The sequence below is a fragment of the Pteropus alecto genome, unplaced genomic scaffold (assembly GCF_000325575.1).
Source record: "Pteropus alecto unplaced genomic scaffold, ASM32557v1 scaffold106, whole genome shotgun sequence".
Classification (NCBI taxonomy): Eukaryota; Metazoa; Chordata; class Mammalia; order Chiroptera; family Pteropodidae; genus Pteropus; species Pteropus alecto.
Genome location: NW_006442103.1, coordinates 10,060,829 through 10,073,334, shown reverse-complemented (window position 1 = coordinate 10,073,334; position 12,506 = coordinate 10,060,829). Strand labels below are relative to the sequence as shown.

Sequence of the window (12,506 nt, the reverse complement as noted above, 5' to 3'; positions counted from 1 at the left end):
CACCCCGCCATCCTTGAGTAACCATGGGGACAACTCAGAAAGGTTCAGACTTAGAAACACTCTCATCCCCATTTCCTCTCTTCCTCCTCAAATCCTTTCCCCAAAATCAAAACAAAATAAAACAACAACAAAAAAAAACTAATCATTTCACTGAAGGACCCAGAGCATTTAAGGATGTAAATCTCACGCTTCCCCTGTTATGGTGGGAAACTCTGACCCGAAGAAGAAATGATTGGCCCAAGGGCAAAAGTCTTGACTCCTGGGTCCCTGACCAGTGCGCATGTCACTACGAATGGTGTTCAGGGAAGTGAGGAGGTTGGAGGGGTTGACTCAGTCCTGAGGAGAGATTTGGTAAAGGGCACATTCACCTCTGGGATGATAAGTGAGCTAATTGGCACCGGATTGGAAAATGGCTGGATTCTACCTTCTTCATCCTTCCCTGGGCAGCCCTATGACCAGGGCGGACTGAAGTGTTTTCGGCTGAATAGGAGACAAATAGCCCTCACCCAGTGAGCACTGACTCTTAGACCCTGGGATCCAGAGAGAGACTAAAGGAGGTGTCAGGAGGAGGAGATACACCGAAGACAAATTTGGAACTGGGTCCCGAAGTGAAGAAGCACCAATAGCATCGGCCTGCCCTGGACTGGCGAGGTGGGGGGAGGGAATGGGACAGAGGAGGAATGAGGGACAAATGAGGAGCAAGGGAGGAATGGAGAGCAAAGGGAGAGGGCATGTTCTTTGGCAGAGGTGAGAGGGGGGAGTATGAAAGGGGCCAGAGAAGGAGCAGGTGGCAGGGAGGGAAAGGGAGAGAGCAGGAAGAAACGGGCCCATCCATGTCTTGGGGCTTTGGGGTAACTTAGCTTCAGGATGGCCCTTTGGGCCCTTCGAAAGCCCCTGTCTGGCCCCATGGGAATGAAAGAAAGGCCTGGACAGACTTGGGAAAGGCTCTCGAATGCCTCGGACCCAAGAGGCTAGGGAAGGGAGATGGGCAGAGCGGTTAGAGAGGAGAAGGACTGAGATGGGGAATGCTCCTAGACCCCTCTTGTGTCCTAAGTGTGAGACCGAGCCCAAGAAGGAGTTTGGCAAGGAAGGTAAGGCGTTTCCAGGGCCAGTGCGAGTTCAGAGTGTTGGTGGAAAGTGCCCCAGCCTGGAGGAGCGAGGGGACTGAGGAAATAGCAGAAACAGATTCCCAGCAAGTTTCCTGACTTTAGTTTCTTGAAGTTTCAGCTCGGTCGCAATTGATCTGCTTTCCACTGAGTCTAAGCCTCATCAAGACGCCTCTCTGAAGGCTGTTTTCCAGGCTGGTGGGCCTCCCAGGTTCACACGTGGTAGGCTCTTTGGGCAGGAAGAGGCCAGAAGAGTGGGAAGCATACTGAGCTCAGCCTGTCTGGGGATCAGTGCAGACACAGATGGCAGTCACTGAGGAAGAGTCACTAAACCACTGGTGGGCCCTCCCTGCAAGGGACCAGGGAGAAGGCTGCCAGCCAATTTTCCCTACCCCCAACTTTTATTGAAGCTGGACAGAATGATAGAAGTGGCTGCTAGGAACCAGTCCCAGGGCTCTGGTCTTCTGCACCCAACCCTCACCTGCAGCAGAGGCTGTGAGGGTCCATACAACCAAGTAAGATGCCTGGGTCCAGGCAGTAGACCAGAAGCACTGAGCTCCTGCCATCCGGGACTCCAGCAAGGGGAGGGATATGAAGCCACTGGGAGGGCTGCCCAGGTTTCCGACAGCTGATGCCTGCCCATCCATCGATGTCTCAAAGCTTAAAACCCAGGATAATGGGGAGGGAAGTTGGAAGAGGAAGAAGGGGGAGGTCCTGGAAGCCGGAGATGGTTGAAAAGGTGCTGTTCTGTTCAGGAGTAGCCAGGTTGGGGCTGCTTACTGCTTCTCCACGGCTCCCTGCTCAGCTGTGCTCTCCTGGCTGGGGCCCTGGTCTTGGTCCTGGCCCTTCCCCTGCCCATGCCATGGGGTCTCTTTGAACACAAACCAACAGTTCCCGGCCCACAGGAAGAAGTTGATAAAGCCGAAGAGCTGCAAAGACATCAGGAGAGTTTGTGAGAAGAGTAAGGGGGCATCATGGGAACAGGGAGGAGGGTACCTGTGGGGGGGGGCAGGAGGGGAGAGACTGTAGGTGAGCAGGGTGCTGCCCAGAAGCACAGAGGGCTACGACGACTAAAAGACAGAGAACTGGATATTGAAGCAGAGTTCAAGGTCATCATCCACTAAGGGGTTCTCTGGAGAAAGTGTCTAACTCTATGTATAGCATGCACCCAAACTTGGTGGCTGGAGAATCTGGCCCCCGGAGTGGAGCATCCTGCAAAGCACAGCATGGAGCAAGGGCTCTAGTAGCACTTCCCACAGCACACGTGGGGCCTGTTCCCAGAGACTTCGGCAGGGTGGGTGTGGCCAGAGCTGTCCGAGGTGCTCCTTTTCCCTAGGGTCAGGGACGTGTCAGGGTCCCAGCCAGGACTATATTCAAATAGCTATTCAAAATACTTTAAAACCTATCAGCCGGAAGTATTTAGGGGGAAGTATACCGATGTCTGCAATTAACTTTGAAATGCATTAAAAATAAGATGGATTGATAGATGAAGAGAGGCAAATAGATATGTGATATGTGATATAGTAGCCTAGCTGATGAGTACATGGGTGTTCATTGTAAATTCTTTCAACTCTGCTGAACATGTGAAAATTTTTACAATAAAATGTTGAGGGGGGTGGGCGGTAAAACCTATCAGCAGGGTCTAGAAAGCTCCCTGGTGTGCCAGCCATTAAACCCTTCATTTGTGGGCCCTTCAGGAGGTTCAGGTCATTTTCAGGGCTGGCCTGAGGCGGCTGGGATGACAGGGGGCATTTGAGACCTCAGCTATTTACCAACTGATATTTCAATGGTCCGACAATGGGGATGGCCAAAAACGAGCACAGCAGCTGGACCCACCATTGTCAAAGCCCTTTTCCGGTCTGGAGGCCTGAGTGACAATGAGCCCTCCTCACTCACTTTGGGTCTGCTCTCACTTTGAGCCCTGTGCTCCTCCTTCACACACACATATTGTGAAGAGGCAGGAGGAGTGGGAGGCAGTCACAGACAGCACGCCTGGAGGTGGGAGAAAAGAAACAGGAAGGAGTGTGCAGAAGGAGGCAGGGACAGGAGGCTGAGTGGCTCTCAGTCTCCCGCATTCCAAAATGTCTTTGCAGAGTCAGCTAGGGGCCAGCACCCAACGCTAGGCACAGGGGGCACGGGATTCAGGTGCAGGGGACACCAGCTGTGGGGACACCTCCTCTGTTCTCAGAACCTGCTGCTGGGACAAGCCTGGGCAGCTGGGACGGTGCTGCTTCCCCCAGACCCCTTCAGTGACCACAGGTCTCACCACAGAGAGGTTGGCCAGTCCCATGGAGGGTGTGGCCCCGGCACTGCACACTGCTTCGTCTCCATGGCACACGGACATGGCTGCAGTCAGGCTGGATGGCTGTGTGGCCCCCTTGACGTCGGTCAGGCCCTTGCCCCAGGCAGCTGCAGCTACCAGCCAGAAGAAGGTGAAGGAGATAGTCACACAGAAGTCCTGGGAGGAGCAGAGGGACAGGAAATACAATCATACCCCGTGATTGGAGGAGCAGAGGGACAGGAAATACAATCATACCCCGTGACTGGAGGAGCAGAGGGACAGGAAATACAATCATCATATCCCGCGATTCCCCACTTCTCACCATAACGCACTCGGGGCCTGGGGTGCCAGGACAACCACCTGTTTCCATCCTACCTAACACTTAGAGCCTCAGGGATCCCAGGTCATCCTGAAGAATCTTTTCACTGCCATCAAAGGAATCCTGCCACCAGCGGCCCCCCTGCCCATGCCCTCAGAACTGAGGTCAAGTAACAGCGTACTTGTTACTTGACCTCATCTGCTGGTCAGTGTCACCCCCAAAACCCAAGTGGCCTAAACTCCCCAATCTCCCTTCTCAGCCTTTCCTTTAAAATTTTTTTAACAGTTTTTTAGTTTTTTAAGTTTATTTTCCAATTACAGTTGACATATAACATTATATTCGTTTCAGGTATACAACATAGTGATTAGACACCCCAGTCTTTCCTCTGATCACCGCTGCTCAAAGTACACTACACAATAAGTAGCTTTTCCAAGGGCACGCAGCTAGTAAGGGACACAGGATTTGAACCCAAGCAGTGTGACTCCTGAGCCTGATTCTTGATGCTACTATGCCTTCCGTGAGCAGAGCGAGCAATGGGAGGTTGGTAGGGGCCGAGTCCTGAGACTTGGGCCTTCCACTGGCCCGAGGAACTGTGGGACCCACAGCTTCCGAAGGGACGCACAGCAAAGAGCTGTGAGGGAAGTTTCAGGAGGTTCCACATATGCGTGTCGGAGATCCGGGAAAGCCACCATGTGTGTTCCCCCTCCAGCTCTGACCTCAGCCTCAGAACAGGCATCTCCCCAGTTTCTCCGCCCCAGTCTGGCGCGTGCCCACTCACCACCAGGGGGAAGCGCCTGTTCTCCGTGTAGAGGCTGTGGAATCGCAGGTAGAAGACTAGTGCAGCCATGGTGTAGAAGAAGGAAAATATGCCCAGGGTCACGAAGAACTCGGCGGGGGCGGAGAAGTCCCCTATGAGGTTCATGGTCTTGGAGGTGGACTCATCGTCACAGAGGGGCATCTCATACTGGACCCGGTTCAACCTGCAGGTGGCAAGGGAGGCCACCCTGAGCTTGGGGCAGTCCTCTCGCTGTGGAGCTGGGGCCCCGCCCTGCCCGGGGGTGGCCTGTGCCGGTGGCTCTCAGCCTCCCCCTCTCACAGAGCCCAGAAGGGGCCGTGCAGGGAGGACTGTGTGGAGACAGGAACACCCCTAGAATTCCAGTCAAACCCTGCCTCCCATTCAGCCGCCACCCTGCACTCACCCACCCTGCCCCATACGGTGACCATGTATTTCCAAGTTTCTCCAGGGCCCTTTAGGTCACAACCGCAATATATATAGTCCATCTATTTCTGGTGGCCAAACCACCAGGGACATCAGCTTCATTCTGCCCCAGAGAAAGCACAGGCCACAGTGGCCAAGGTAAGGTTGGAATGACCCATTCTCGGGCCTTCTTTGGGCCCCCCAATGAGACTCTATTGAACAAAGCAAGAGAGAAAAACAAACACCCTAGTATATACAAGAGACAGTTAATCTGACTTGGTTGCGGCTGCTAGAAATTTCTGAAAAGGCGAGCCCTGTCCCCATTCTCCTCTGAACACTTGGGCTCCCCTGTCCCCAAGCTCCCAAATACCCAGAAAAGACTATTCTCTTCTACCTCCTGGTCAAGGTGAGCCTCCTTGTATTCTGGTGGTACCAGATGAGCACCCACATCAACGCTATAGGATCTAAGTAATAACAAGCACTAACAAGTACTTCAAGTCAGGGAGGAGGCTGCCGGAGTGTGTGTAGGGGGGAGGGCAGAGAGATCGCCCCAGCTTGCCCAGACTCCTATAAGCCTCCAGCCCGAACTGCGTGGATTCTTTCTGTAAGAGCTGTTGCTACCTGTTATTGGTTATCTATGGACTGGAATATTATTATAACAACGGTCTGAATGAGTTTCCCTTATATTTTTCTCTGGCCAGTTTGTCTGAAACTCCTAAAGGGCAGGAAGGATCATGCCCTGGAGTGGCATGCCACAAAAGATCTAGGTTTCCAGAGGAAAAAGAGACCTAGCAGGTCCTGCTGATCCAGCGAGAGGGGCTGTGTGGGGTCAGGACAGAGCTCTGCTCACCTGAAGGGATAGCCGAATAAGACGATGATGGAGCTCACGTCCTTGGGCTCGTTGTTGCAGCGAACCGTTGCTCCTGTCTCCCCGCTGTAGGAACCGCAGCACCCGAAGGCGAAAACGGCAAAGAGCTGAGGGAGAGCAAAGCCCTTTCGAGAGTCAGAAGATCTCAACTGGCCAAGGAGCATCCCTTCAGAACCACCCTCTGGCTCTCAGCAGGTGCACATGGGGGATGATCAAGTCCCTCATGGCAGGGACCCAGGGCTTCCACTGGTCTTCCAGCCGCAGGGTGCTGTTTTCACTGTGCAGGGAGCTGGACCAAATAACCAAATGAATAAGGCTGACTTTGAGGGGTGTCTGGAAGGGACATAAAGAGAGGGGAAATGGACAGTTTCCAGTTCTCCTCATTGGATGTGACATTGGGGACCATAGGTAGCCTCTTTAAGATGATGACCAGCACAAATCCATTTAGGCTTTTGGAAACTCCTAGCTCAAAGCTGGACTTGAATTTCCTTCCCCAGGGAGAGGTACCCTGGAAATAGATTCCCCTGCACCAACCTAGATCGAACGCGCATGGAATTCTTTCCTTCTCCTTTGAAGCCGTCATCGAACCTTGTCATTACCTTGCGGCCAACTTCCATTGGCTTCCTGCCTCAGTGGAGGTATATCTGGAGGGGCCAAGGGGGCAGGGGCCGTGCTGCTGTCCCATGGTACTGCCAGCCTAACCCCTCTTCCCCCAGAGGCACCTTCTCTTGCAGCATCAGTGCTGGCTGGGTCCCCTGAGAATCCTCGAGCCCAGAGAAAAGCACCCTCCCCTTGCTTCATCGGCCTCTGCTGTTTCCCCAGTGGTGTCTCCCTTTGTCATTTGTTGACACTGCCATTTCTCAGGGTTAAGAGCTGGAGGTGTTTCAGGTCACTTGAACTGTTTTCCTCTAGTTTTACTAAACTTCCTGTCTTGAGTGAAATGAAATTCCCTCGTCCTATGATTTCCAAATTTTTTTCTGGGGAAACACACTTTGATTAGAAAAGGAAGCGAGAAACTGGAATCTCTTGTCTTCCCACATCATCTCTTCAGGCCCCATTTCCTTGGCTGGTACATGATGCAATCATTCTGATTAAGGAGGGAGCTTATTCTGCTTTTTGTTCATTTTCTGTGTTTTTCTGTGACTTGGTGTCTCAGACATTTAGCACCTAGAAGATAGTTAATCTATACCCAAGTCCTGCATCCAGAGTTTAGAATAGAGTTGTGTGCATGTTATTTGGTTAATGCTTGATAGTGGCATGGAGTGAAAAGATACCTGAATTAGGAGTCTGGAAATCTGGGTTCTAGTCCCGGCCCTGTCACAAGTTAGCTAGGTGGCCTCTAATATGTCACTCTGCTCTCTGAGTCTATTTCCTCACCTGTAAAATGAGGGTTTTAGAATAGGCAATCTGGAGGCCTTTTCCAACTCTGCAATTCTCACTTGCCGAGGGTAATGCTATCAGTGTGCTCTTGGCTGGACTTGCCAGCAGCTGCGCTCTGCCCCTGCATGGTGTCCAGCGCCACTGGCCCGCCTTGCATCACCTGGCCAAGCACAACTCCTCCATGCTGGAGCCACCAACCCCTCCCCCAAAGGTCATAATGAGCATCACTCTCTTTCCAGGGGGTTTAGTTCAGACAAATAAGAATTATCTCCATTTCTAAAAACATCCAAAAAAGGAGACAGTATAACCTCTCTCCAACGCCCAAATAACTTCCTCATCTGACTTAATTTTGGAGGCTGCCGTAAATCCCTGGGCATTCATCTTTCTGACAGAGCTGGAGAGAAGTCACCCAAAGCCTCTGCATCATTACCCTTTCCATACTCCGAGCTGCCACACTGGTGTCACAAAGCAACTTCTCTACTTCCTCAGAGGAATTCTCTACTCTCTTGTTAGCTCTATGATTCTCTGATTCCTCTAGAAGTTTGCCTATTCCTCTTAGCTTCTGGTATCCAACTGGACACAATTAGGGTGTCACGCTCTAGGAAGAGCAGCACAATTGGATGTATTTTTACCTGCTGGCAGTTAGTCAGTGAATGGCTCCATGCAGGTTCCCTAAGAACGTAGGTTTTCCTAACTTGGGGCAATGAACGCTCAGTTATGGAGCCTTCTCTTTACCAGCACTCTCTTGACAGGCACTCCTGAACATCTTCAGAAAGATGACATTTATTGCACTTCTATTATGTTTTAGGCACACTGCTCTAGGCACTATTACTCAGCAGTAAACAAAACAGAAAAATGCCTCTGTCCTTGTGGAGCTTATATTCTAGAGCCGCTCTATCCACAACAGTAGCCACTAGCCAAGTGTGCCTATTTAAATTTACATTAATTAAAATTAAGTAAAATTTAAAATTCAGTTGCTCGGTTACACTAGCCACATTTCAAGTTCTCAACAGCCACATGTGACAGCAGGTGCCATACTGGACAGCCTAGTATAGAACTCTTCCATTATCATTACAAGTTCTGCTGTGTCTAGATGATACCTTAAGATTCTTACAATCCTGAATCCTGCTTTATGATTACTTTATGGGCAAAATATACCCATAATAACTTTAGTATTAATTGTATTCTCTTCTACTCTTCTTTGAAAGTCAAGAATCTCTAAACACCTTATATAACTCTTTATTAACCAGAATATATGATTAAGTCTGAATATCACAGAGTCAGATGGTGCTAGACAGCAGAAAGTTTGCTATATAAGTGGACAAAGGGAAAATCTGAGGAGAATCTTGTGGGTTCACAGATCACAGATCAAAAAGGATCTCAGAGATTATCAAGCACCACAGTCTCATTTCACAGAGGTGTAAACTGAAGTCTCAAAAGATTAAGTGACTTTCCCAAGGTCACATTTAGCCAATGTGAGAGCCAGGCTAAGAATTTACATATCCTAATTCCCTGTCCAGTGTTCTTTCTGTTATATTCATTCATTAATAAACATGTATTGAGCATCTACTTCGTGTCAGGTGCTGGAGACATGAAGATGAATAAGACCCAGTGCCTGCTCGCAAGAGTTTACACCCAAAAAGGAGAGTGTCATATTCAAATAAACAACAACAACAACAACGACAAAAACAAAACCCTTGCATCACAGAGTTATTAAGGCTGAAGAAAAAGATCTATGTGCAGGAAGGACTGTAAGGAGAGGGAGTTGTTCTGCACCCGGGATGCAGGAGCAGAGAGAGACACCCTCTCCCAACCCTCTCAATCTTTCTGCACCCAATTTGCTTTCTTCCCTAACTGTGCCAGGTGACTGGGCCACGGGGAAGAGCTGGGAAAGAACTGAAACCACCCTGTTACCAAGCACAAGGCCCTGAGTTGAACAAACTGCTCACGAAGAACAGGAACCAAGGAGAGATGGAGTCCTTGAGACAAGGAGGGACCTCTGGAGTTCTGGTGTCGACCAGCCCTCCTCCTCCTGAACCTGCACTGCTGGGGACAGCAATGGCCGCACGCCGCCCGCCACTTCCACCTCCTCTTGGCTCTGCATCTCGTTTGTAAGGTATCAGAATTGCCTTGTCAGTTTAAGGACGAGGCTCCACTTGAGTGCTGACTTGCTTGTTGGGGATAATCCTGTGTCAGTCCTGAGAACACTTAACATCCCCAGTCAATACAGGGCACACAGGAGATAAGTTGTCCCCCAAATCCTACTCCCACGACCACCTCACTGATTTATGGACTCTGGTAGTGTATTTTCACATTCCCTATACTTATTGATTTGAAATGGCTGATTTTCATTACAGAGACCCCAGAGCCAATAAGTGACTTTGGCACATCAGAGGTGAATTATTGATCCAGGGCACACCCAGTTAATAATAACATGATTTCTTTCTTTTCTTTTCTTTTCTTTTTTAGCCCACAGCACCCAGTATTCCTAGGTGGTCTCCCATCCAAGTACTAACCAGGCCTGCTCCTGCTTAGCTTCCGAGATCAGATGAGATCAAGGCACATTCAGGGTGGCATGGCCATAGACAATAATACGATTTCTTAAGGGAACAACGACTGAGTAATCCAGGAGATTCTTTTGTACTTTACCCTCAAAGTGAGGATTTGGCAGTGACATTTGAATAATCCCACCAAAGGACACGTCTAGCTGACAGTCTGCATAAGGGAGAAAGTTAGAGGTCAGGGGAGGTTTGAGAATAGGAGGGAAGGGAACCACACTTGTGGAGTACGTCCTGGGTTGCCAGGCTCACCATGATCTTCCTGAATGCTCAGATGCTTTGCAGATATTCCCTCCTGAGATCCACCCAGTGAGACCATGGGATGGGTCTTACCCTCGTTGACAGATAAGAAATCGAGGCCATAAAATTTCATCACTTACTCTAGGTTCCCCGGCTAGAAAGCAGAGGAGACTGGATTTAAACCAAAGCCCATCTGACCTCAAAGTCTGCCTTTTTATTTTAAAAAAAAAATTAGTTTCCCAATCATTGGTCTATGCTCATATTATTTCATTAGCTTAGTACAGGCTTAGCGAGACCAGAATTGGAATTGGGGTGGGAATGGTTAATTGTTGAATTTTAAAAAGATACTCTAAGCCAAGTTCCTGACCGATAAAAGAATAAAAACATTACTTTCTTCCCACCAGGACTGCTGTAAAAGCTTTGCTTTTTGGTAATAACGACAACAAGTTTTCAATTATCATTACAATAACTGCAAGATTTGCGCTTTTTTTTCCCTTCTCCTCCTCCTCTTCCTCCTCCTCCTCCTCTTCCCCCCTTTTCCAGTCAGGAGCATTTGATCCCTCCAAGCAGGAAATGAGTGAAAGTCCCAAATGACATTTTCACTGTCATTTCTGGTGCTGGTTCCTGTGTACTTTCACGTTAGCTCCTCTGCAGAGACTCAAGGCAAGCGAAACTCATGCTCTGAATCCAGGCTGTGAGGATGGTGGTAAAAGCAAATCAAGTCTCCCGATGAGGCTGCCCTTCAAATGAAGGCTGAGCTCAGAGTCCAGCCCGGAGCCCCTGGACTTAGCATTGTGAGTGGAAAATACATCCCCTCTCTAAGAAGTTGAGGATCATAAAAATCAAATAGGTCTTAATTCTTAGGGATCAGTGCAGAGCCTGGGGGGAGTCTAGATCATTTCCCTAGGCACTGCTTTGTGCAGCCTTTATAGAAATGTGGTGGGTATTGGGGCAAGGGGAGGGGGAGGGGTCGAAGGAAGGATAGAAGGGTTGCAAAGGAAGTTTTTCAGAATCCCCCCATGGAAGATGATTCCATGGTCTAATAACCTCATTGTTTCCCTTGTCCCTTGACAGTCTTTCTCAAATTTCCCTTAGATCCATTTGTCTAGTTTAATGATAAAATTGTACTCTTACATTTCAGGCTCTGCTCCTCCAGATCACTCATAATGGCTCCCTAGTTCTGGATGGCAGTCACGTGGAGACTTAACATCATTCTTATATGGCCCTCTCCGGTCCTCATGTGGTGGGTCAGAACAGAAAAATGGGGGGAGGTGAAAGAGCTCAGTCAGCAGTCGGTCCAATTGCTCTTGAGGCAGAAGGGAGAGTGGAAAGTCCCCACCAGGTCCTAGAGTTTGCACTTGGAAGGTCCCCAGGCTGGCCCATAGCCCCAGTCAGGGTCTCAGATATCCAGGGATAACCTCAAATGCACTATTGCTCCTGAACTCCAGATTTGATGATTTCATCCAAATGATGATTTTGGAATCAGTGACATGGTGCTAAGTCCTGTCTCCAGTGAGTTAAAAGCCCTTAGGAACTCAATCCTCCTCAGTATTAACAGCACTGTTCTCTAGCTGAATTCTGTGCTGAAAGCACATTAATAAGTTATTCACACACCACTTGGTGTGTGGATAGTCTAACTTAAATCTCTCTGTGATAGTACACTAAATGCTCCCATCTAGTCTTTATGATTTGAAAGAGTGACTGCACCTGTCCACATTCCTAACTTATGCCCAGGAGGTCTTGGGCACTGGGAAGGACAAAGAGCATACCACTGTCTCAAAGTACCAGAGAAGTAAGGACACTGTATTTCCCCTAGACCCATTATGGGGGAAACTAAGGCTCTGAGAGAGTGATTGTTTCAAGGTCACGGGGTAAGTCTAAGGAACGGCAATATTCTATCATGCCAACCCGTTTATAGTAGAAGGGGACTCTAGGGTTGGTGTGATCAACATCTGAGTAATGTTGGAAACTGAGGTCCAAAGAAGTGACTTGCCCAAGGTCACATGGCGGAAAAAGGCAGGTCCGGGTCTGGAACCCAAAGCTCAGCTTCCCAGCCAGATTATCTATCTTCTACAAGCCACATTTTGGCCACGCTATGATTTTTATTCTCTCTCTTTTTTTTTCTTTTATTTAACCCTAGAGCCATGAACTCCATTCGTTCATTCATCCACTCCCGCACTCAGTGACAGGAACCTGGATTACTCTAGTGACCTGGACAAGTCAAACACCAGCCGGGGACCCTGGCCCCTGAGTCCAACTTCAGGATCAGCCAACTCCTGATGGGTTTGGGTGCAGGACGGTTTCCATCGCCTGCCTCTTTTCCTTCTCTGTGCTCTTCCCCCCTCCCGCTACCGAGGAGCGGTATGTGCAGGATCAGAGTTCTGGAAAGGTTACACCCGGGTCCTCTCGCCCGGGTGAAATGTGAGCGCCTCGGGCAAAGGCTCCTTGCACATAGAAGGACCGAATCCGGGACTCTGCATGCCTTTGCTTCTCACCCTCCTGCCACCAAGGGCGGGAGAAGCACCCCAGCCCGCCCCTCCCCCGCCTGTCACCGCC

The 12,506-nt window shown here is 49.7% G+C and overlaps 1 protein-coding gene and 1 pseudogene across 4 annotated transcripts in view; both read right to left on the bottom strand.

The window, feature by feature from the left end:
- Positions 1 to 145: 145 nt before the first annotated feature.
- Positions 146 to 12,506, bottom strand: part of SYPL2 (synaptophysin like 2) — a 13,090-nt gene continuing 729 nt past the window's right edge. For 2 of the 4 annotated variants that reach the window (XM_015595425.2, XM_006919600.3), the window contains exons 3-6: positions 5,755 to 5,879; positions 4,485 to 4,686; positions 3,373 to 3,564; positions 146 to 2,035 (exon numbers count right to left, since the gene is read on the bottom strand). In XM_015595425.2, coding sequence (XP_015450911.1) covers positions 1,883 to 2,035; positions 3,373 to 3,564; positions 4,485 to 4,686; positions 5,755 to 5,879 — 672 coding nt within the window. In that variant the 3' untranslated portion in view covers positions 146 to 1,882. Of the gene's footprint in view, positions 2,036 to 3,372; positions 3,565 to 4,100; positions 4,687 to 5,754; positions 5,880 to 12,506 lie in introns of those variants that run through there. The other 2 variants (XM_015595422.2, XM_015595423.2) reach the window with 1 other exon arrangement.
- On the bottom strand, positions 9,620 to 9,739 carry LOC112469099 (annotated as a pseudogene).